The sequence below is a fragment of the Narcine bancroftii genome, chromosome 7 (genome assembly GCF_036971445.1).
Source record: "Narcine bancroftii isolate sNarBan1 chromosome 7, sNarBan1.hap1, whole genome shotgun sequence".
Lineage (NCBI taxonomy): Eukaryota > Metazoa > Chordata > Chondrichthyes > Torpediniformes > Narcinidae > Narcine > Narcine bancroftii.
In genome coordinates this window covers 211,124,930-211,150,692 of record NC_091475.1, presented here as the reverse complement: position 1 = coordinate 211,150,692, position 25,763 = coordinate 211,124,930, and the positions used below count along the sequence as shown (strand labels likewise).

The 25,763-nt window shown below is 48.2% G+C and overlaps 1 protein-coding gene across 5 annotated transcripts in view; it reads left to right on the top strand.

Annotated features, from left to right (window-relative positions):
- Positions 1-25,763, top strand: part of LOC138739666 (cGMP-dependent 3',5'-cyclic phosphodiesterase) — a 284,647-nt gene that overhangs the window by 37,925 nt on the left and 220,959 nt on the right. For 3 of the 5 annotated variants that reach the window (XM_069892182.1, XM_069892181.1, XM_069892179.1), the window contains exon 2: positions 8,188-8,226. The exons of the other annotated variants lie outside the window; for them this stretch is intronic. In XM_069892182.1, coding sequence (XP_069748283.1) covers positions 8,188-8,226 — 39 coding nt within the window. The remainder of the gene's footprint in view (positions 1-8,187; positions 8,227-25,763) is intronic. 5 annotated transcript variants of the gene reach the window in all.

The window sequence follows — 25,763 nt, the reverse complement described above, 5'->3', positions numbered from 1 at the left end:
AGCGGTTCGGACAACGATCTGGTATTGGCCTTGGTCACAATCGACCAGAACAGCCCTCACCAACTAGGCCCGTGCAACGATGAACATTGAGGTAAAGGGTCGTGAACGAACTGCCTATCCATTACCGGGAGTACGGAGAGGTCTTTACTCCCTGACATGGTACAGAATTATTCCCTCAGGGCTTTCACCAAGCCAGAAGTGCCACGGCTTCTGACTGAGGGGATTATCGAACCCAGCACAAGCCCCAGGAGGGCTCAGGTGGTAGTGGTCATGAGTGGGGTAAAACACAATGCATGGTTATCAGCTGTAGCCAAGCCATCAACCGTTTCACGTAGCTGGGTGCACCCTCTGCCCCCATATCGCCGACATAGTGAATCAGATCGCCCCTTAAATCGGCTGACCACCAGCTCCCCATACACCCAGAGGACCGACAGTGCACTGCATTCGAGGTGGACGGCTGCCTCTTCCACTGGGCCCTCTTCGGGGTCACAAATGGTGTCTCCGTCTTTCAGAGGCAGATGGACCGAACGGTGGACAAGCGCGGGCTCCGGGCCACATTTCCCTACTTAGACAACGTCATGATCTGCAGAACCACCATGACAACTTGGCCATATTCCTCCAAACAGCCAAAAGCCTGAACCTCACTTACAACAAACACAAGTGCGTGTCCCACTCCTGACGCCTGACCGTCTTTGGCTGCGTCGTGGAGCATGGAGCCATTGGTCCCGATCCTGACCGTCCTTGGCTGCGTCGTGGAGCATGGAGCCATTGGTCCCGATCCTGACCATCCTTGGCTGCGTCGTGGAGCATGGAGCCATTGGCCCTGATCCTGACCATCCTTGGCTGCGTCGTGGAGCATGGAGCCATTGGCCCTGATCCTGACCGCATGCGCCCCCTGTTGGAACTCTCACTGCCTCACACCTCAGGGCTCTGAAAAGGTGCCTAGGGTTCTTTCATATTATGCCCAGTGGGTCCCCAATTTTGCAGGTAAGGCTAGGCCCCTAGTGAAAGCCACCTCCTTTCCCCTGTCGACAGAGGCCTGGGAGGCCTTCACCCGCATCAAAGGAGACATCGCCAAGGCCATGATGCGTGCCGTGGATGAATCCGCCCTGCTTCAGGTGGAGAGCAATGCTTCTGATTTTGCCCTTGCCGCCATTCTTCACCAAGTGGGTAGACAAGTCGCCTTTTCCTCCTGCACCCTCCAGGGCCCTGAACTCCAACCCTCCTCCATTGAGGAAGAGGCCATTGAGCCAGTTCGACCCTGGAGGCACTACCTTGCCGGAAAAGATATACCCTGATGACTGACCAAACGTGCAGTCATTTTTATGTTTAATAACAAGCAGTGGGGGTAAAATCAAGAAGGACAGGATTCCGAGGTGGAGAATCGAACTCTCGTCCTACAACTATGACATTTTTTACTGGTCTACGAAGCTCAACGAGCCTTCCGATGCCCTGTCCCAGGGAAACCTGCACCAGTGTGCAGTCTGACTGACTACAAGCCCTCCATAACTCCCTCTGCCACCCCAGGGTTACTAGGGCTTTGCAGTTTGTTAAAGCCCGAAACCTCCCCTACTCTATTGAAGTTATTAGGGTGTTGACCAGAAACTGCGGGTCTGCACGGAGTGCCAACCGCACTTCTACTGGCCGGGAAGGACAACCCTTCTAACGCTTCAGTATGGATTTCAAGGGACCCCTGCCCTCCAACGAGTACTTCTGCTTCCCCTTTGCCATCCCCTGCCCGGAAACAAGCACAGCTGCCATCCTGAAGGCACTGCACAACATCTTTACCCATCTTTACTACAGTCACAGTGACTGGGAAGGGGATCCTCTCCTTCATGAGTGACGAGTTGATAAGGGGTATCGCCACCTGCAGGATCACCAGTTACAACCCCTGAGGGAATGGCCAGGTAGACAGGGAGAACGCCACTGTTTGGAAGGCAGTCCTCCTAGCCCTGTCTCTCACTGGTAGGAGGTCTTCCCTGAGGTGCTCCATGCCATTATATCCCTCCTGTGCATCAACATCAATGCCACCCCACATGAAAGACTATGTTCCTTCCCCGGGGGTCCACGCTGCCATCCTGGTGGACGTCCCCAGGACCAGTCCTGGTCTGGAGGCACATGAGGAGCCATACGTCCGACCCCCCCTGGTTGAGAAGGTCCATCTCCTCAAACCCCCCACTCGCTCCCCCCCTTCAATACGCCTATGTGGCATACCCAGATGGGAGAGAGGCTACTGTTTCTGTCTGGGACCTAGCATGCGCAGGAGACCACAGGGCCCCCCCCCCCCCCACCGCCGACCACCCAGTACGGCCTCCTCCTGTGACCACCGAACACTCCCCAGCTGCCCCATCTCAGCCGCTGGAAGCCCAGCCCGCTGACGCACATCACGTCGTCCAGAAACAGGCAGCTGTCCCTGAGCTGCCCCTACGGCGGTCACAGAAGCAGAGAAGACCACCGGACCAAGCCACTTCTCCCCCCCCCCCCCCTCACCACTGGACTCTCTTTTAAAAGAGGGGGTGAATATGGTGCTACCCACTGTGTTACTATTGGTTACCATCTCTGTGTGAAGGGCCGGCCCGCTCCATGCTGAGTGTAACAGTGACTCCTTCTCTGGGAACCTCCTAATATAGGCTGTTACACCCTGACCCTTCTCCCCAGTACGAGCTCTGGACTCGGGCCAAACAACAAGTGTACCTAAAGTTTTAAGTCTATTGTTCTGGCAACTTCTCGACCTTGACACTATATTGATAATGCATCAAACAGGCCATTTAACAACCTGTTGGTTGAACTGGGTGGTAGAAACTAATGGCGGCCACAGTGTCTCTGCCCTCCGTTACAAACTTATGGTGGGTCGGTGGAGCTGAGTCCATGGCCAGATCAGCCATGATCTTGTGGGGCATGTGTATATGTGGAAATGAGTGTGTGTGTGAACAATTTCCTGGGATGGTGGAAGACATCAGTAAGTAAATTCTCTTCTGTTACTTGAATTTGGCATCTCTGAGTTATTTAAGAACCCTCTCAAGTAACACAGAGACAGAACAATTGAGCAGGGCTCAATGGGCTGAATGGCCGACTCCAGCTCCTGTTTATCTTCTTCTAACTGAGGGATGGCGGGTGCAGTACTGAAGGGAGCACACTGTGTGCATGTGTGTCTGTCTGTGTGTGTGCGTGAATGTGTGTGTAGGTGTCTGTGTGTGTGTGTGAATGTGTGTGTATGTGTCTGTTTTTGTGTGTGACTGAGAGTGAATGTGTGTGTGTGAGAGTATGTGTGTTTGTGTGGGAGTGGGTTTGTGTCCCCTCCACATCTCCCTAAAACTTCCTGCCCCTCCCCTTAAATGCACGTCCTCTAGCGTGTGAGACGCTTTTACGCTGGGGAAAAGATTCATCCCTCCCAATGCCTCTCGTGAGATGACGCATTTCTTCCCAAACAGTTGAATTTCAAACTAAACTGGCTGGGAAATTTATAATCCTTTAGTGAAATACAATTTCAACATTCAGACAGTAATCAGGGAAGGTATAGAACCCTACAACCAGGAAGGGGGGGTCCAATGGATCATAGAACCACACAGTCATAGAGCATGGAGACAGTAATCAGGGAAGGTATAGAACCCTACAACCAGGAAGGGGGGGGTGAAATGGATCATAGAACCACATAGTCATAAAGCATGGAGACAGGCCCTTCAGCTCATCTCTTGCATGCTGACACAAACAGTCTACCTGCTTGACCTGTATCTCTCTCAGCAACCCTTACCCTAACCCTAATTTACGCCTCGCCCTCCACCGTCAGATTTCGGAACGGACGATGAACCTACGGACACCACCTCCCTTTTTCTCTTCTTTTTGTTGCACTATTTTTTTTAATGAAACTTTAATTTATAGTCATTTTGTACTTGGTTCTGTCTGCACTATACTGCTGCCGTGTGGCACGGTTGGCGTAGCAGTCGGTGCAACGCTGTTACAGCGCCAGCGATCGGGACCGGGGTTCGAATCCTGCGCTGTCTGTAAGGAGTTTGTACATTCTCTCCGTGTCTGCGTGGGGTTTCCCCAGGAGCTCCAGTTTCCTTCCACTGTTCGAAACGTACCGGGGCGGAGAGCTGGGGTGGTCATTTGGGCGGCACGGTCTCGTGGGCTGAGATGGCCTGTTACCCTGCTGTAGGTTGTACAGTCCCTGTCTGAAAGTCGATTAAACATTTTCATTGTCCTCCAACTCCACCATTTGTTCCACGCACCCACCTCCCATCACGGTGAAAAATTTGCTCAGGAAATCCCTTTTTAAAACTCTCCCCTCTCACCTCCAGTGGTTCTCAGCCTTTTTCTTCCCACTCACATTCCACTTTAAGTAATCCCTCTGCTCTCAGTTTTCTGTGATTAGTCAGGGATTGCTTAAGGTGGGATGTGGGTGGGAAGAAAAAGTTTGAAAACCCCTGCTTTAATCGTCCCTCATGGACTCGTTATGTGCACGGTTTCAGAACTCCAAAGGAAATGGGCCATTGATAATTTTTCTCCAGCAAATTATTTCAGTGACAATTGGGTCTTGAGCAGTGATTCTCAACCTTCCCTCCCCACCCACATCCCACCTTAAGCAACCACTTACTAATCACAGAGCACCAATGGCCTAAGGATTACTTAAAGTGGGATGTGAGTGGGAAGAGAAAGATTGCGAACCACTGCTCTATCATCACCCCTCAGCGTCCCTCGCTCATGCAAGTAAATCTCCAGCCTAGGCAATGTCTCCTGCTATTTCTGGTCCTGGTAATGTCCCGTTGTAGATTCACCTGCCTGTGGATTGGCAGTTAGATGGAGATAGGAGGCCCAGTGGGGCCATTTTCTGTGCCCTGACCCTGAATCTCCTTTTGGTCGCAGTAACTGTGCCCACGTTGTTCACCAGTGGGAGAAGACGCCCACCAGCAGTACGGGATTCCGCCTTCTGTAGTTTGCGTCTTTCTCTCCGTTCAGCTGTACACCACTGCTGCACCTGTCTGCTGTCCCCCCACCGCTGGTAATTCTCCCTGACTTTCTGTCACTCTGCATGGCCCTGGGAATGTCCCACTGGGCTCTGTGCACTGTGAGGGAGGTTGGTGGGAATGATGAGCTGCACATCTGTGTTGGGCCAGCGGAGGGCAGTGGGATACATGGCCTGTCCCCAGGAGACTGTGTTGGCAGTGGCTGTTTAACCCTTCGCCTTGACCCAGCAGAGTGAGTGTGTGTGTGTGTGTGTGTGTGTGTGTGTGTGTGTGTGTGTGTGTGTGTGTGTGTGTGTGTGTGTGTGTGTGTGTGTTTGTGTTTGTGGGTGAGTGTGTGAGTGAGTGAGTGAGAGGGAGTGTGTGCCTGTCTATCTGATACAGGATCCAGTGTGGGGTGATCACCTTCCACATGCCTCCCTACTTCCTGGGTGTGGGAGGGGAGCCATCACCTTGATCACAGACTGGATCCGATTCCTCTTTGAAGATCAGGATGAACCAACACAAGGTTTCACACCAACACTATGGAAACCAGAATCATGGTGTCTACACCTGCAAGACAGGACATTTGTCCCCACTAACCCACGTCTACCGAGCTAGTCCCAATAACCCACATCGGCCCATATCCCTCTCCATGAACTTGTTCAATGGTCTTTTCAACTTTGCAAATATTCCCACATTGACCACTTTGTGTGGCAGCTCATTCCACACACCCAACACCCTCTGGACAAAGAAGGTCCCCTCAGATCCCCTATAAATCTCCCTGCTCTCAATGTAAATCTCTGCCCTCTAGATTAGACTCCCCTACCTGGGAGGACCATACATCTTATCCATTTATAAACCTCCATAAGATTCCTCCCCCCCCCCCCCCAGCCACCCCACACCCCCAGATGAAAATCCCAGCCTATCTAGCCTCTCCAGTCCTGCCAACATCTCTGTGCATCTTTTCCACCCCCTTTCCAGCCCTAACAAAATCTTTCCAACAGCTGGGTGTCTGGAACTGCGCTCCGAATGCCCAGTGTGGACTCACTGACACCTTGTGCATGGCGACGCGACCTCCCTGCTCCTGTACCGATGAAAACAAACACCTTCTTCACCACCCTGTCTTCGCGTGTCGCCTGTGCAGTTGTACCCCAAGGTGGGGACGGCACAGTCAGTGCAGCGCCGTTAGAGTGTCAGCAATCTGGGATCGAGTCCGGTGCTGTCCGTAAGGAGTTTCCCCGTGCCTGTGTGGGTTTCCTTGCACGTTCCAAAAACCTATAGGCTTAGTAGGTGGATTGGCCATATGGGTGTATTTGGGAAGCGTAGGCTGGAGGGACCTGTTACAGAGTAACTCTATATTAATTATTAGATCTAAAAAGAAATTTCCTCTGTTCACCAGCAGGGCTCAGCCATTCCTCGTGTCCTTCCTAAACTGGTTTAACTTATCAAAACGCATCAATTTGCAACTGTTGGAGTTAAACTCCATCTGCCTGTTCTCGTCAGAGTTTAGGAGAATGGGGTGGGTGGGGGGGAGATCTCATTCAAACATTTTGAACGTTGAAAGGTGCGGACAGAGTAGATGTGGAAAGGTTGTTTTTCACGGTGGGAGAGTCTAGGACAAGTGGGTACAACTTCAGGATTGAAGGACATCTACTTAGATTTGTAGAAATTTCTTCAGCCAGAGGTGGGGAATCTGTGGAATTCACAGGTGGTTGTGGAGGCCGGGTCATTGGGTGTATTTAAGGCAGAGATCGATAGGTTCTGGATTAGCCAGGGCTTCAAAGGGTATGGGGAGAGGGCCAGGCAATGCAGCTGAGTGGGGAAATGGATCAGCTCATGATTGAATGGTGGGGCAGACTCGATGGGCTGAATGGTCTATTTCTGCCCCTATATCCTATGTCCTTGGCCCATTTACATCCTAGTTTAATCTGAGACAACCTTCTTCCCCGTCCACCAGTGTTGCTGCCATCTGCAAATGTGTTAATCCTGCCACCTATATTCTCTTCCCAATGGTTAACGTGGATGATGTTCAGCAGGGGACCCATCACCAACCCCTGCAGCACACTATGGGTCACAAGCTTCCCAACAAGCCCCCACTGCCAAACTCCCACCAAGACAATTCCTCCTCCAATTGGCCAACACGATATTGTCAAACATCTATCCACACTTCCCGCTATCCCAAGAAGGCTACCAACAAACTGAAGGACCCTCCCCACCCCGGTCGCACTCTCCACTCCCCCCTCCCACCAGGCAGAAGATACATCAGCTGGGAAACACTAACCTCTAGATTCAAGGGCAGTTTCTGTCTTGCTGTAATCAGGTCCTTAAATGGACCTCTGATGCACTTGGTCTATTTTTAACTGCATTTATCCCTGTAGTTTGCACTTTGAGTTTGTTAACATTGACCCTGCACTCATGAATTTAAATTAAAAAAAAAAATTTAGACATACAGCACGGTAACAGGCCATTTTGGCCCACGAACCTGTGCCGCCCAATTTACACCTAATTAAATGTTTTGAACATTGGGAGGAAACCAGAGCCCCCAGGAAAACACACCAAGACATGGGGAGAACATACAGACGGTGTTGGATTCGAACCCTGGTCCCGATCACTGGCACTGTAAAGGCAGTGCGCTCACTGCTATGCCAACTGTGCCACACATACCATATGGAAACAGGCCCTTCAGCCCAACTTCCCCATGTTGACCAAATTGTAATAGATCCACCTACCTGCATTAACCGTAAGAGCTGCCATTAGTGGTGCCAGGCGCCCCTTACAGTACAAAAGAGAGAAGCAAAAGGGAGTCGCTTCAGAGACACTGAGTGTCCGTGGATTCACCTCCAGCAATTCCCACAGCCTCTGCAGCCGCACTGATTCCTGATCCGAACCTCCCATCCCCGAGGCCCCTCCGGGAGCCCTTCTTGCCCTCCACACTCTCTCGAATCCCAGCTCCGATACTTGGTTCCCAAAGTTCCTGCCTCAAACCCCCCCTCCTCCGGCAGCCTGTTCCACACACCCACCACCCTCAGGCTTGTGTTGAAGCTCTTTCTCCACCCCCCCCACTCTTAGTTCAGAATTAGAATCAGGATCAGAATTTATTGTCAAGAACAAGTCACGATATTCGTTGTTTTGCGGCAGCGTCACGGGGCAAACGTTCATATAAACCACCTTATAACAGTAAATAAAAATAGTTCACGGAGAGTAAGGAAAGTAAGGCCGTGTTTTTGGTTCATTGATCATTCAGGAATCTGGTGGTAGCGGGGAAGAAGCTGACCTTGTGGCGGTGAGTGCTCGTCTTCAGGCTCCTGTACCTTTTCCCCGATGGTAGCAGAGTGAAGAGGGCACAGCCTGGGTGGTGGGGGGTCTTTGAGGAGAGAGGCTGCTCGATGGAGAGAAGTCTGGTGCACGTGAGTTAACCATCCTCTGGAGTATTTCCTGGTCCTGGGCCTTGGCACCTCCATTCAGGTGCTCCCCGACTTACAATTTTTCAAAGTTATGGTGGTTTGAATTTCTACTTTCAATTTCGAGTTCCGATTTGTTTCTGCATTTGCGGTGTGCGGTACACTCCTCTCTCGCGATGCTGGGCGATGGCTGCATTTCGCGAGAGTATTGTACAGCGTGCTTCAAACATTCTTCATGCCCAACGAGCTTTCAGCTGTGTACGTTGATGGGTTTTTTTTTCCAGTGTGGAATAAATGTATTCAAAATTTAATTATAAAAAATGGCAGGTGCGGTATTCTTTATCAACATGATTTTTTTGACTTACGTTGAGTTTGCTGGGCATAACCCCATTGTAAGTTGAGGAGCACCTGTACCAGGCAGTGATGCAACTGGCCAGAATGGTCTCCACGGTCCACCTGTAGAAGTTCACGAGAGTCTTTGGTGACGTACCGAATCTCCACAGACACCTCACAAAGTATAGTCACTGACGAGCCTTCTTCATGATCGCATCGGCATGGTGGCTCCAGGACAGATCCTCGGAGATGTTGACACCCAGGAATTTGAAGTTCTTGGCCCTCCCCACTACTGAGCCCTCGATGAGGACTGGGCTGTGTTCCCCTGACGTCCTCCTGAAGTCCACAATCATCTCCTTGGTTTTGCTGACATTGAGCGCAAGGTTATTGGTGTGACATCACTCAACGAGTTACAACACTATTCCCTGCACTTTTGCCTTATTTCTTCATTACTCACTTCTCAAGTATGGATCAACTTGCCTGGAGAACAAACAAAACAAAGCCTTTCGCTGTTGCTTAGTACACGTCACAATGAACAATGCAATTCAATTCCCAGACCAGCCTACTATGTGCTCTTGTCAAAAGCCTTACTGAAGTCCGTGTAGATAACATCTACCCCCCCAGCCCTTGTCAGTCCTCTTGATCATGAACAAACTTGATCACATGCAGAGGCTCGATTTCTCATGTGCAAAGCCATGCGGACGATCTCTATTCAGACTTTGCCTTCCCTTCAACGTTACTAGCCATTTTTAACAGTTCAGTACAGACCAGATGGGCCGAAGGGCCTGTTTCTGTCCAGCAGTGCTCTACAGTTCCATGGTTCTATTGATCAATCTATGTGTTCCAGATCTTGGCCCAGGAGCCAAGGGCTGCTTCATTCGTTGAGGTACGGCCAATCAAATTGAGCTCAGCCGAGCTTGGCTCCTCCTCTTCTTCCATCATCGGTCATTCACCTGTCCATCTCACAAGGCCTCCTGCCTACATTGCCGTGATAGGTCACACTTTTGCAGCAGGCCATCCATAAAGTGGAAGCTGATTGGATAATTCCCAGTTGATCGTCAAATATTCTCCCCGCCCTTTCTGCTCACACTTTTTCACAAAAAGATTTTTTTATTTTTATGAAATAATTCTTCCTTAACTTTTAAGATAGTTATGGACTAACGTAAGTGTGGGCTTTGTATAAAAGTACTTAGTTTGGGGTGGTAGATGATGCTGTCAGTGGAGGGGGGGGTGGTGTTATTGGAAGCAGGTGATAGCCTCAGCTGACATGTGAGAGTCGTTTAGGGACCAAGGAATTGGAGTCTAGGTCCTGGATGTGGAGGACAGTGGGTGACAACCTTGGGCAATGAGAATCTCACAGTAAGTAAAGAGTAAATGATGAGAGAGGTCAGGAAGGGAAAAACGGGCATGTGCAAGGGTCAAGAAGTTGTCATCAGACAGGGCTCTAAAGGAATACAAGGTTTGCAGAAAGCAGCTCAAGCGGGGCATTGGGAAAAGGGGCCAGGAAATTTATAAGACATTTTGAGGCGTACAGCACGGTAACAGGCCCTTCCAGCCCAGGGTGCCACCCAATTGACCTACAACCTCTTGGTGCATTTAGAAGGGTGGGAGGAAACCCACGCAGACTCGGGGAGACCGGACAGCGGCGGATTCGAACAAGGGTTGCTGGTCCTGCGTCAGCGTTGCACTGGGCCGCGACGCCAACTGTGCCGCCCCATGTCCTTGGCGAGCAGAGTTGAAGTGTTCAAATACGGGGATGAGTTGGGAGAGGTCGGGTTGGCGCAAAGCAATTACTGCACCTGCGACCCGGGTTCGAATCCAGCGCTGGCTGTGAGGAACTTTCACGTTCTCCCCACGTCTGTGTGGGTTACCTCTGGGTGCTCCAATTTCCTCCCACCGTTCAAGAGCGTATGGAGGTGTGTAGGGTGACTGAGCAGCATGGGCTTGTGGGCCAAAAGCCCTGTTACCATGCTGTTTGTCTAAATTACAATTACATTTAATAAATGAGATGAGACCTCTCATGGACAAGGTGTCCTAGGAAGTGGATGAGGTATAGAATGAGTATTTTGCAATGAGAAGGATGGGGAGCATAATGAGGAGAATGGTTACATGTTGGGGTATTTTGGGATCAAGGTGTTGGGTCTTTTGAGAAGTCTTACAGTGGGTATCCCCTACCCCTGATGGGATATATCTCTGGTTATTGAAAGAGGCAAGTGAAATGATTGCTGGGGCTCTGACAAAAGATCTTTGCATCCTCACGAGCGACAGGAGGGGTCCTAGAGGAATGGGGAATGGCTGATGTTGTACCGATTGGAATGGGTGCTCAGGGATAACGTTACTGCACATTTGGAAAGTCTTGGTGAGTTGAGGGACACTTGGTTTTGTGAGGGGCAGGTCATGAGTTGAAGGAGTTTTTTTGGAGGACTTCAGAAAGGCGTTTGGCAAGATCCCTTATTAAAGGCTGATTCAGAAGGTGCAGAGGCTCGGGATCCACGGTGAGATGATAGTTTGGATCCGAATTGACTGGCCTATCGAAGATAGATGGTAGTAATGAAAGGTTGATACTCAGGCTGGTGGCATGAGACCAGCGGCACTCCACAGGGAGAAAATTGAAAATTTTACAGGGAGCAGGGAGTCCTTGTGAAGGTGAACTTGTAGGTTGAGTCGGTGGTGAAGAAGGCAAATGCGATGCTGGTGTTCGTTTCAATGGGACCTCACGTGGAGGATTGTGGGCAGTTTTGGGCTCCTCGTTTAAGAAAGGATGTGCTGACGTTGGAGAGGGTTCAGAGGAGGTTCACGAGGGTGATTCCGGGAATGAAAGGGTTATCGTAAGAGGAGCGTTTGACGGCTCTTGGCCTGGACTCGTTGGAATTTAGTTGAAATGGGGTGGATCTCACTGAAACATTTCGAATGTTGAAATGTGTGGACAGAGTAGATGGGGATAGATTGTTTCCCACAGTGGGTTGGCACACAAATAGAGGTAGCTGGGAGGGAGATTGTGTGGAAGGCAATGGTGTCACTAGGGGGGTGCAGTCTGCACCGGGTGACCCCATCAGAGGGGGTGACACCAAAATGACTGTCTCCAAAAGTTTTCTGCAGTGTTTCAGCAGAAATTTATCATTTTTAATAAAAATATCCCTGCCGACATTTTTCGCGAGCCCAGCTTACGTGTATCAATGTACCTACGAGGCTAAAACTCGAGGCTCATTTACTTTTAGAACCTTCTAATGGGCCCCGGTCAGAGCTGTCGTTATTACCCAATGACAGCAATGCTTCAAATCACATGGTTTCGTCTGCACGTGCTACCAGCACACGCTGTTGTTTTTGTTGCTGCTGGTGTTTTTATAGTTGCTGCTTTTGTCAAATTTTCTGGTGTTTTAGCTACAATATTGTGGTCATTAGTATTTGTAAATACATTTAGGCTGTGGGAATGATATTGTAATTTAAAGGTGAAATTTTAATTTTGCTCATTGTTTATCTCAAGACTAATACTGTTTACGATTTATGGGTAACATTAGCACAAATAACATTACTAAAGATTCTGTACAGTCTGGTATGGGAGGAGGTCCATGGGGGAAGGGGGGGGAGGAAATGGAGTGCCACCATGATACTGGGTGACACTAACCCTACTGGTGGAAGCACAAGAAGTAAAGTGAATGACCTTGTAGTGCACATTGGCAGGTATGATGTCGTGGCCACCCTAGAGTTGTAGCTAAATGATTAATGTCATTGGGAACTGAACGTCCATAATGTATCAAAAAGGATAGGTAGGAAAGCAGAGGGGGTGGCATAGCTCTGTTGGTAAGGAATAATGTTAAATTGTTAGAAAGAGGTGACACAGGATCAGAATTACTGTGGGTTGAGTTAAGAAAGGACACCGTTAACAGTTATATACAGACTTTTAAATGATAGCTGGGATGTGGACAACAAGTTAGAACAGCAAGTGGAAAAGGCGTGTCAGAAGGGCAGTTTATGGTGGTCGTAGGAGTTTTTAAAAAAATGCAAGTAGATTGAGAAATGGCTTATTTAGAGCAGCTTGTTGACGAGCCCATGGAGGGGGGTTGGTGGGGGGGATTGGCTGTATTGGATTGGGTGTTGTGTAATGCAGCCAAGGTGATTAGAGAACTTAGAGTAAAGGAACCATTGGGGGGCAGAGATCACAATACGACTGAGTTCAATCTGAGATATAACCAGGAGAAACTAAAGTCAGATGTGTTGGTATTTCAGTGGAGTAAAGGGAATTACAGTGGCATGAGAGAGGAAGTGGCCAAAGTGGATTGGAATGGAGGCTTTGGTAGGGAAGACAGCAATGGATGGAGTTTCTGCAAGAAATGGGGAAGGTGAAAGATAAATATAGAATGAAACAGAGGAAATATTTAAATCAGTGGGTCTCCACCTTTTTCTTCCCACTCACATCCCACTTTGTGATCCCGATGGCATCGGTGCTCTGTAAGGGATTGCTTAAGATGAGCTGTGAGTGGGAAGGGAAGGTTGAGAATCACTGCTCTAGACCCAATTGTTACTGAACTATTTGGCTTGAGAAAAATTATCATTGACCCATTTACTTTGGAGATCTGAAACCGTGCACATAACGAGTCCATGAAGGACAATTAAAACAGTGGTTCTCAACCCTCCCTTCCCAGCCACACCCCAGCTTAAGCGATCCCTTACTAATCACAGAGCCCCAATGAAATAAGGATTTCTTAAAGTGGGATGTCAATAGAAAGAAAAAGGTTGAGACCCACTGGTTTAAATGGATAAACGTCCATTCATGAGAAGATAGAGTGGGAAGTTTTTAAAAACTTGCAGGAGGCAACAAAAAAATCCTAAGGAGGGAAAAGATGAAGTATGAAAGTAAGCGGCGAAATAATATCAAAGGGGACGCAAAAAGCATCTTCAAGTAAAAAAAATGATTAAAGGAGAAGTGAGAGGAGATATAGGACCATGAGAAATTGACGCTGTATAAATAATACTGGGTGTCAAGGAGATGGCAGAGGAGCTAAATGGGTATTTTGCATCAGTCTTCACTGAGGAAGACACTAGCAGTGTGGCTGGATGTCGAAGGGCACCAGGGAAGGGAGTGCAGTTCCTCTTTCAAGGAGAAGGTGGTCAGAAAGAAGGATAGTCTAAGGGTGGATAAGTCTCCCGGACCAGATGGATTACACCCTCGGGCTCTGAACAAAATAGCGGAAGAGATTGTGGAGGCGCTGGTAATCAGGCTTATCCTGCTTCTCCCTTGAAGAAGGGCTCAGGCCCGAAACGTCGGCGATATATACTGGAAAGACTGGCTGAGTTCCTCCAGCATTTCTGTGTGTTTTTACTGCAATCACAGTGTCAGCAGACTTTTGTGTTTCATTCATACTAGCCTGGGTAGAGCACAGGCTGATTTGCAGAAAGCAGAGAGTTGCAACACAGGGATCATATTCTGGTTGGCTGCCAGTTGTTCCACATGGGGTCAGTGTTGGGGGCTGCTTATTTTTGCTTTGACCATCAGTGATTTGGGTTCTGGAATGATCCACATTTGCAGATAATTCCAAGGTAGGTGGAGGACACAGGGAAGATTTGGACAGATGAGGAGAAGGTGCAGAGAAGTGGCAAATGAAATCCAGTTTTGGAAAGTGTATGGCCATGCACTTTGGGAGAAAAAATAAACAGACAGACTATTTTCTAATTGGGGAGAAAATTGAAATTGCCAGTTGCCTGGACAGTAAAGATCCATACATCAGGATGCTCTTTATCAAATACAGTTTGGGATTTAACACCATCATCCCCTCAAAATTGATCAGCAAACTCCAAGACCTGGAAGTTAACACCCCACTGTGTAATTGGATCCTGGATTTCCTCACCTCCAGGCCATAATCAGTGAGGATTGGTAAGAACTTCTCCCCCACAATCCCCATCAGTACCGGAGCACCACAGGGCTGAGTTCTTAGCCCCCTGCTCTACTCACTTTACACCTATGACTGTGTGGCTCGGTACGACAATAACACCATCTCCAAATTTGCCGACGATACCACGGTAGTGGGTTGGTTAAAGGAAGGGGATGAGTCAGTGTACAGGAGGGAGATTGAAAACTTGGCTGAATGGGGCACCAACAACAATCTCGCACTCAATGTTACCAAAACTTAAGGAGCTGATTGTTGACTTCAGGAAAGGAAAGCCAGAGGTGGACGATCCAGTGATCATTGGGGGATCAGAGGTGGAGGGGGGAGCAAATTTAGGATCTTGGGAGTGACCATCTCAGAGGATCTTTCCTGGACCCAACACACCAATGGCATCGTGAAGAAAGCACGTCAGCACCTCTACTTCCTCAGGAGTTTGCGGAGGTTTGGTATGACACCAGAAACCCTAGCAAATTTCTACAGTAGTGTGGTGGAAAGTGTGCATCATGGTCTGGTACGGGAACACCAATACCCCTGAGGGGAAAGCTCTCCAAAAGGTAGTGGATGCAGCCCAGGACATTACAGGCAGAACTCTCCCCACTATTGAGAACATCTACAGGGAACGTTGCTGTCGGAGAGCAGCAGCAATTATCAAGGACCCACACCACCCAGCACACACTCTGTTCTCGCTGCTGCCATCGGGAAAGAGGTCTCGGTGCCACAAGGCTCGCACCACTAGGTTCAGGAACAGCTGCTCCCCCTCCACCATCAGACTCCTCGACAACAAACTCAATCAGGGACTCAGTTAAGGACTCTGACTTGTGCACTTTATTGATTTTCTTTGTTCTCTCTGTGTTGTACAGTCAGTTTGTTTTCATTCAGTATCTGTTTACAGTTCTTTGTTTACATGTGTACAGTTTATTTTTTTGTGCTACCAATTAGTGGTAATTCTGCCGTGCACGCAGGAACATGGAATTTCAGGGTTGCATGTGATGTCACGTATGTACCCTGACAATAAATCTGAACATCAAAGGTCCCTGGGAGTCCTCGTGCAGGACGGCCTGAAGGTGAACTTGCAGGTTGAGTCGGTGGTGAAGAAGGCAAATGCAATCCTGGTGTTCATTTCAAGAGGAATAAAATCTAAGAGCTGGGATGTGATGTTGAGCCTTTATAAGGCACTGGTGGAACCTCACGTGGAGGATTGTGAGCAGTTTTTGGGCTCCTCGTTTAAGAAAGGATGTGCTGACGCTGGAGAGGGTTCAGAGGAGGTTCATGAGAGTGATTCCGGGAATGAAAGGGTTATCATATGAGGAGCGTTCAACAGCTCTTGGCCTGGACTCGTTGGAGGTTAGGAAAATGAGGGAGAGGGGGATCTCATTGAAATGTTTTGAATGTTGAAAGGCATGGACAGAGTAGATGTAGAAAGGTTGTTCCCATGGTGGGAGAATCTAGGACAAGAGAGCACAACTTCAGGATAGAACAGAGATGAGGACGAATTTCTTCAGCCAGAGGGAGGTGAATCTGTGGAATTGGTTGCCACGGGCGGTTGTGGAGGCCGGGTCATTGGGTGCATTTAAGGCAGAGATTGATAGTTCTTGATTGACCTGGGCATCAAAGGTTATGGGGAGAAGGGCAAGCAGAGGGGCTAAGAGGGAAAGTGGATTAGCTCATGATTAATTGGTGGGGAAGACTTGATGGGCTGAATAGCCTAGTTCTGTTTCCAACTCTTTTGGCCATAAGTTTTAAGTGGAACTTTATGGTGAATTTCTTCATGCAAAGAGTGTTGGGAGTGTGGAACAGGTTGCCAGCTGAAGTGTGCTCTCTTGGCCATTGCATTGATGGGACAAGTCAGTGGATTTCCTTACTAAGAACCTAAAACTGTCTGCTATTGATTGATAAGAGGTGAATAGTGGTATATAAGATTATGAGGAGCTCAGATAGGGTGGACAGCCCAGGTCAACAACAAATACCAGAGGGCATCGTCTAAGGGGAGGTAAGTTTAGGGGAGACGTCAAGGGTAATTTTTTTTATATACATCGAGATTAGTTGGTGCTGGGAATGAATTGGCAGGGATGGTGGTGGAGGCTCGTACATTAGGGGGCATTTAAAAGACTCTTAGACAGGCACATGGATATTGGGTTGTGTGTGTGAGGGAGGGAAGGGTTTCAGTGGTTCTCAACCTTTCTCTTTCCACTCACATCCCTCTTTAAGTAATCCCTATGCTATCGGTGCTCTGTGATTAGTAAGGGATTGCTTAAGGTGGGATATGTTGGTATTTACACGGAGGGGGGAGGGGTCCTGGGGAGTGTGTCGGAATTTACACGGGAAGTCCCGGGAAGTGTGTCAGTATTTACACAGGGGGGTCCCAGGGAATGTGTCTGTATTTACATGGGGGTTCCTGGGGATTGTGCCGGTATTTACACAGGGGGTCCCGCGGAGTGTGGTGGTATTTACATGAGGAGTCTCGAGGATTGTGCCAGTATTTACACAGGGGGTCCCAGGGAGTGTGGTGGATGTGGATATATCCAGCTTTGTGTCAGCATTCCTCAGCACTGTGGACCATATGCCTCGATATTTCGCAACCAAGTTCCCCAAAATCCAGTCCATAAGCTGTTGAGCTGTTGGTGGGAGTGGGGTCAGTTCTGCTCACAATGTCGTGAACCCCTGTGTTACGGTCTCCACGTCCACACTCACAGCCCTTCCACTCCCAGGAACCCATGACAGTTTCTCTGACTGTCCCTGGCGGGATATTGAGAAGGTTTATGGATAACCTGATCATGGTCTTATTCCATAGAACACTACAACACAGAAGCAAGGCTCTTTGGCCCTTCTAGTCTGTGCTGTACTTTTGTTCTGCCAAATCCCACTGATCTGAACAGAGTCCATTGCCCTCTATTCCTCTCCCATCCATGAACCTGTCCAAAGTTTTCATGTCTCAGAATGGACCTACATCCACCATTTCAGCTGGCAGCTCGTTCCACACTCTGTTCCACTCTCTGTGTGAAGACGTTCCCCCTTTGTGTTCCCTTTTTACACTTCCTCTTTCACTCTTAACCCATATCCTCTTGTTCTTGTCTCACCTCATCTCAGTGGGCCAGCATTTACTTTGTCTAGCTTTTCTCATTTTGTGTACCTCTATCAAATCTCCCCTCACTCTCCTCCTCTCCAGGGAATAAATTCCTCACCTATTTAACCTTTCCCTGTAACTCAGTTCCTTAAGGCAACATCCTAGTGTTACCATCCCAAAGGACCCCAAAACCCAGCAGCAATAGACATTCACCAAGACAAGTAGTGACTTAAACAAAAGTTATTTTTAATTATTTTTAAACATGATAACATAATCAAATTTTAACTTGTGTAGTTAACTAACCCAAATTAACCCCCTTCTAATTCTAAGTGCACGTGTATGTAATGTGTGTGTAAATTTAAGAAAAGTTATTTGGTTCACAGTCCAATCTCACTTCTCCTTCTTCCAAGTTCACTGGTTGCAAGCAATTCTGAAACTGTGCACAGAATTGAACATGTATAACGTTCACCAGGCTTTGGTGGTTGAAAGATAAATGTTTACCGCTCAGGAAGGTTCTTGTAGGGTTTGCAGAGAGAGATTTGTTGTTCCATGACACCCATAACTGAGGTACCACCATTAGTCACCTCAATGTCTCACTGATGAAACCATCAGGGTTCGCCAGATGGTAACCTCTTTCTTTCAGGCTATCACAAAGTTCCTTTCTGTTCCACTTATTCCAAGAGCAACGTCAGGCAGATAGCACTTCCAGCCATCCGCCACTCTGGAACTTTCTGTTTCAAACCAGTTTTTCCTGGCTTGCCCTGTTCCGCTGCTTTCAGGGTCACACACACTAGCTGAGAGAGCTTCTTGAACTTGACTTCTCTCTCTCTCCAACTGCCAACTGCCAGAAAGCCCGTGCGACTCTCTCCCTTGCAAAAACCCCCACCTTCAGCAAACAACAGGAGTTCTCTTCTCTTGGTCAAGCTGTTGTCTTAGATAAACAACCCTGTGAGCACCCTGTAGGTACTTTTTTTTTTCTTTTCTTTTGGCTTGGCTTCGCGGACGAGGATTTATGGAGGGGGTAAATGTCCACGTCAGCTGCAGGCTCGTTTGTGGCTGACAAGTCCGATGGGGGACAGGCAGACACGGTTGCAGCGGTTGCAGGGGAAAATTGGTTGGTTGGGGTTGGGTGTTGGGTTTTTCCTCCTTTGCCTTTTGTCAGTGAGGTGGGCTCTGCGGTCTTCTTCAAAGGAGGTTGCTGCCCGCCAAACTGTGAGGCACCAAGATGCACGGTTTGAGGTGATATCAGCCCACTGGCGGTGGTCAATGTGGCAGGCACCAAGAGATTTCTTTAGGCAGTCCTTGTACCTCTTCTTTGGTGCACCTCTGTCACGGTGGCCAGTGGAGAGCTCGCCATATAACCCGATCTTGGGAAGGCGATGGAAAATGTAGGTACTTGCAAACAGCCAGTTTGTCACCTCCAAAACAATGGCTATTCATTTCATGCCATCATTTCAATTAGCACCTACTTGTAAAATTTGCATAAAAGTCTCCATAGATCCTGCAATGTTACTGAATATGAATTCTTCAGTCTTTCAAATAAGATCAGTTTTAAAATGTATTTATGTATGTAACCCACTCTAAATCCTTCCAAATTCTCCCAAATATATATCCATTATACTAGTAAATCTCCTCTGCACTCTTTCAATCTTATTGATCTCTCTCCTGCAGTTAGGTGACCAAAACTACACACAAGGCAGTGGAGTCGACAAGGAGAGGGACATAGATTTGAGGTGTGAAGGCAAAACTGGGGAATTCTAATGGTAAAGAGCCAGCGTATAGAGCACAGGATGGGAGAGAAGCTCTCTGTGGGATTGGTGAACTTGACCAACAGAGGCAGACAAGGAAGAGAAAGCTTAGAATAAACAAAAGGACCTGGAGAGGGAATGTTGCAACTCCATGAAACTCTGGTTCGACCAGTCTTGGAGTATTGTGTTCATTTCTGATCACCTCATTACAGGAAGGATGTGGAAGCTATAAAGAGGGTGCAGAGGAGATTCACCAGGATGTTGCCTGGATTGGAGAATGTGTCTTATGAGGCCAGGTTAGCAGAGCTGGGACTTTTCTCTTTGGAGTATAGAAGGATGAGAAGGTACTTGATAAGAGGTTGACAAGATTATGAGAGGCATAGATCGGGTGGACGGGCAGCCCCTGTTTCCCAGGGCAGGATCAGCAAACATCAGAGGACACATGTACAAAGTGAAGGGAAGGAAGTTCAGGGGAGACGTCAGGGGTAAGTTTTTAAACACAGAGTGGTGGATGCCTGGAACGTCTTGCTGGGGTTGAAGGTGGTGGAGGCTGGAACAATAGGGACATTTAAAAGACTCAGACAGGCCCGTAGATGTAAGAAAAATAGAGGGTTATGGGTGGGAGGGAAGGAAGGGTTAGATCAGTGGCTCTCTACCTTTTTCTTTCCACTCACATCCCACTTTAAGTAATTTCTACGCCATTGGTTCTCTGTGATTAGTAAGGGATTGCATAAGGTGGGATGTGGGTGGAAAGAAAAAGTTTGAAACCCCTCAATGACTCATCATGTGCACGGTTTCAGAACTCCAAAGGAAATGGGCCCATGACCATTTTTCTCTAGCAAAATATTTCAGTAACAATTGGGTCTAGAGCAGTGGTTCTCAACCTTCCCTTTCCACCTTAAGCAATCCCTTTCTAATCACCGATGGCATAGGGTTTAGTTAAATTGGGATGTGAGTGGAAAGAGAAAGGTTGAGAACCATTGGGTTGGATTAAGTGGTTTATATCGGCCGGCACAACATCAGGTGCCATAGGGTCTGTACTGTGCTGTCTCATTCTGTGATCAGGATACCTTCCACGCACAGGGAGGTCCGTGTGTGGAATGATCTGCCAGAGGAAGTGATAAATTGGGTAAATGTTTCCTGCTTGTTTCCCAGGGCAGGAATAACAAACACTAAAGGATGTCTGTACAAAGTGAAGGGAGGGAAATTTAGGGGAGACTTCAGGGATAAACCTTTGACACAGAGAGTTGTAGGTGCCTGGAATGCCTTGCCAGGGGTGCTGGTGGAGGCTGGTACATTTGGGGCTGAAGTGATATGTTTCCTCCATTGTATATAGTTATTGTTGACTACTGTATATATGGAGCTGGCCCGCCCACTGATGACTCTTACCCTATGACTCCTCCCCCGGGTCCTGAACCACCTCAACCTTCCCTCCATTCCTATACCTGAATCTAGGCCAGCAAGGTTCTTCTGTATATTAAGGCCTCGACTTGGTGGTTACTGACAGTGCACTACAGGGTTTACATCCGGTACCGCACGGATGGCAGTCTCTTCAAGCTGAGGCGCCTGCAAGCTCACACCAAGACACAAGCGAAACTTCTCCGTGAACTATTCTTTGCAGACGATGCCGCTTTAGTTGCCCATTCAGAGCCAGCTCTTCAGCGCTTGACGTCCTGTTTTGCGGAAACTGCCAAAATGTTTGGCCTGGAAGTCAGCCTGAAGAAAACTGAGGTCCTCCATCAGCCAGCTCTCCACCATGACTACCAGCCCCCCTACATCTCCATCGGGCACACAAAACTCAAAACGGTCAACCAGTTTACCTATCTCGGATGCACCATTTCATCAGATGCAAGGATCAACAACGAGATAGACAACAGACTCGCCAAGGCAAATAGCGCCTTTGGAAGACTACACAAAAGAGTCTGGAAAAACAACCAACTGAAAAACCTCACAAAGATTAGCGTATACAGAGCCGTTGTCATACCCACGCTCCTGTTCGGCTCCGAATCATGGGTCCTCTACCGGCATCACCTACGGCTCCTAGAACGCTTCCACCAGCGTTGTCTCCGCTCCATCCTCAAAATTCATTGGAGCGACTTCATCCCTAACATCGAAGTACTCGAGATGGCAGAGGCCGACAGCATCGAGTCCACGCTGCTGAAGATCCAGCTGCGCTGGGTGGGTCACGTCTCCAGAATGGAGGACCATCGCCTTCCCAAGATCGTGTTATATGGCGAGCTCTCCACTGGCCACCGTGACAGAGGTGCACCAAAGAAGAGGTACAAGGACTGCCTAAAGAAATCTCTTGGTGCCTGCCACATTGACCACCGCCAGTGGGCTGATCTCGCCTCCAACCGTGCATCTTGGCACCTCCCAGTTCGGCGGGCAGCAACCTCCTTTGAAGAAGACCGCAGAGCCCACCTCACTGACAAAAGACAAAGGAGGAAAAACCCAACACCCAACCCCAACCAACCAATTTTCCCCTGCAACCGTGTCTGCCTGTCCCGCGTCGGACTTGTCAGCCACAATCGAGCCTGCAGCTGACGTGGACTTTTACCCCCTCCATAAATCTTCGTCCGCGAAGCCAAGCCAAAGAGAGAGAAGAAGAGTCTACAGGGGCATTTAAGGGACTTTTAGGCAGGCACATGGAATGAAGGAAAATGGAGGGTTACGGGGTAGGGAGGATTTAGTACTATTTTAAGGAATATATGAGTCGGCCCTACATCGTGGGCTGAAGGATCTGTGCTGTAGTGTTCCATGTTTAATTTGAAAGACATTTGGACAAATAGATGGGTAGAAAATGTTCAGATATGATATGGGCCTCCGGCCAGCAAACAGGACCAGCTCAGATGGACATTGATAAGAACAGAAATAGGCTTTTTGGTCCGTCGAGTCAGCTTGAGTCGAGCTGAATCATTCTCCCACTCACCTCCACTCCCCGGTTTCTCCCCATAACCTTTGACAATTCAGATACCTCTCAATCTCTGCCTCAGATACACAGCCTCCACTGCAAATTCCAGAGGTTCACTGCTCTCTGGCTAAAGAAACCCCTCGGATTCTCAGTTTTAAATGGGCGCCCTTCGATCCTGAATTTGGGCCCTCTTGTCCTAGACTCCCCTTCTGTGGGGAATAGGTTTGCCACATCTCTGTGGCATGGATCGATTTCCATGCTACACAGCGCTGTGACTCCTTCACTGTGGACTTTCTGGTCGCTATTGCAAGCCTTTGTCCTGGGAATTTGGAGTGTGGATGGACTGGCTCAATGTACGTGGGCCCCTTGCACTGTAACTTGGAGCAAAATGGTGACCTAGCACACTACAGCACAGTACAGACCCTTCAACCCTCGATGTTGTGCCGACCTATATATTCCTTTAAAAGAAGTACTAAACCCTCCCTACCCCATAACCTTCTATTTTTCTTTCATCCAGGTGCCTGTCTGAAAGTCTGTTAAAAGCCCCTAATGTTTCAGTCTCCACCACCATTCCTGGCAAGGCATTCAAGGCACCCACAACCGTGTTTTTAAAAAAAGAATTACCCCTGATGTCTCCCCTAAACTTCCCTCCTTTCACTTTGTACATGTGTCCTCTGGTGTTTGCTATTCCAGCCCTTGGAAACGGGAGCTGGCCGTCCACTCTATCTATGCCTCTATTAATCTTGTAGACCTCTATCAAGTCTCCGCTCATCCTTCACGTTCCAAAGAGAAAAGTCCCAGCTCTGCCAACCTTGCTTCAGAAGACTTGTTTCCCAATTCAGGCAATATCCTGGTAAATCTCATCTGCCCCCTCTCCATTAGCTTCCACATCCTTCCTATAATGAACTGAACACAATACTCTAAGTGTGGTCTCACCAGTGGTTTGTAGAGCCTCTGTGCTAGACCTCGGAACTCTGAATATCACCAGGACCCTTTCCATTCTCAAACCTTGAGGCTGAGTCTCCAACTGAACTCCACTCTCCCTCCGTAGTCTAGAACACCAGGACAAAGCCCAGACATCCTGGGAAGTATGATTTAAATTTAGACATACAGAGTGGTAACAGGCCATTTCGGCTGATGGGCCTGTGCCGCCCAATTACACCCAATTGACCTGGTATGTTTTGAAGGGTGGCAGGAAACCAGAGCCCCCAGAGGAAACCCATGCAGACATTTTATATTTTCTTGTGCATGTGAAATTTTACTGATCTGAGGTAAACAACAGGGCATGGAGTTGTTGGAAAACTAGGGTCTCAGTGGGTCCACGGAAGATGAGGGACAGTCATCATTTCGGGCCTGAATCCTTCATCGGGATCACTGACAAAGGGTTACGGCCTCAAATATTGGCTGCCTGACCTACTGAGTTCCTCCAGCATTCAGTGCATTGCTCCATAGAATGTCATAGCACAGGAACAGACCTTTTTGGCCCATCTAGTCTGTGCTGAACCATTTTTTTGCTGTCCTACTGACCTGCAACCAGTCTATAGCCATCCATATCTCTCCCATGCATGCACCTGTCCAAATTCTTCTTCAATGTTAACATTAAGCCTGCATTCACCACTTCAGCTGGAAACTCGTTCCACACCCCCAGCACTCTCTGTGAAGTTCCCCCTCATGTTCCCCCTAAGCTTCTCCACTTTCACCCTTAACCTATGCCCTCTGATTTGTATCTCACCTATGCTCAGTGGAAAAAAACCTACTTATATTTACTCTGTATAACCCCCTCATAATTTTAAATTCCTCTATCAAATCTCCCCTCATTCTTCTATGCTCCAGGGAATAAAGTCCTAACCTGTTTAACCTTTCCCTGTAACTCAATTCCTGAAGTCCGGGCAACATCCTAGTAAATTTTCTCTGCACTCTTTCTATCTTATTGATACCTTTCCTGTAGTTCGGTGACCAAAACTACATACAATCTTCCAGATTTGGCCTCACCAATGTCTAATACAACTTTACCATAACATCTCAACTCCTGTACTCAATACTTTGATTTATGAAGGCCAATATGCCAAAAGCTCTCTTTACAACCGTATCCACCTGTGATGACAACTTCAAGGAATTATGTATCTGTATTCCAAGATCCCTCTGTTCTACCGCACTCCTCAGTGCCCGACCATTCACCACGTATGTCCTTTCTTGGTTTGTCCTTCCAAAATGCAACCTCTCACACTTGTCTGCATTAAATTACATCTGCTATTTTTCAGCCCATTTTTCCAGCTGATCCAGATCCCTCTGCAAGCTTCAAAAACCTTCTTCACTCTCCACAACGTCTCCAATCTTAGTGTCATCTGCAAACTTGCTGATCCAATTCACTGATCTAGATGACAAACAACAATGATCCCAGTACCAATCCCTGAGGCACCACTATTCACAGGGCTCCAGTCTGAGAAGCATCATCCACCACTACTTTCTGGCTTCTCCCGTCCAGCCATTATTGAATCCAGGTGACTACTTCACCATGAATACCGAGCGTCTGAACCTTCCTGACTAACCTCCCATGCAGGCTTTGTCAAAGGCCTTACTAAAGTTCATGTAGACAACATCCACAGCCTTTACTTCATCAACTTTCCTGGTAACTACCTCGAATAACGCCACAAGATTAGTTAAACATGACCTACCACGCACAAAGCCATGTTGATTATCCCTAATCAGTTTCTGGCTATGCAAATAATTGTATATCCGATCTCTTAGGACACCTTCCAATAATTTACCTACTACTGACGTTAGGCTCACTGGCCTGTAATCTCTAGGGTTACTGGAGCCTTTTTTAAACAATGGAACAATGTGAGTTACCCTCCAATCCTCTGAGACCACACCTGTGACTAAGGACATTATAAATATTTCTGCCAGAGTCCCTGCAATTTTTACACTACCCTCCCTCAAGGACCCAGGGAATATCTTCTCTGGCCCTGGGGATTTATCCACCCTTATTTGCTTTAAGACAGTAACACTTCCTCCTCTTTAATCTGTTTTCGTTCCATGACCTCTCTGCTTGTTTTCCTTACTTCCCACGACTCTGGGCCAGTTTCCTGAGTCAATACTGATTAATAAAAAGCATCTAAGATCTCCCCCATCTCTTTTGGCTCCATACAAAGCCGACCACTCTGATCTTCAAAAGGGACCATTTTTAACCATATAACCACTTACAGCACAGAACAGGCCAGTTCGGCCCTACTAGTCCATGCCGTAGCAAATCCCCACCCTCCTAGTCCCACTGACCAGCACCCGGTCCATACCCCTCTAGTCCCCTCCTATCCATGTAACGATCCAGTCTTTCCTTAAATGTAACCAATGATCCCGCCTCGACCACGTCTGCCGGAAGCTCATTCCACATCCCCACCACCCTCTGCGTAAAGAAATTTCCCCTCATGTTCCCTTTATAATTTTCCCCCTTCAATCTTAAACCATGTCCTCTAGTTTG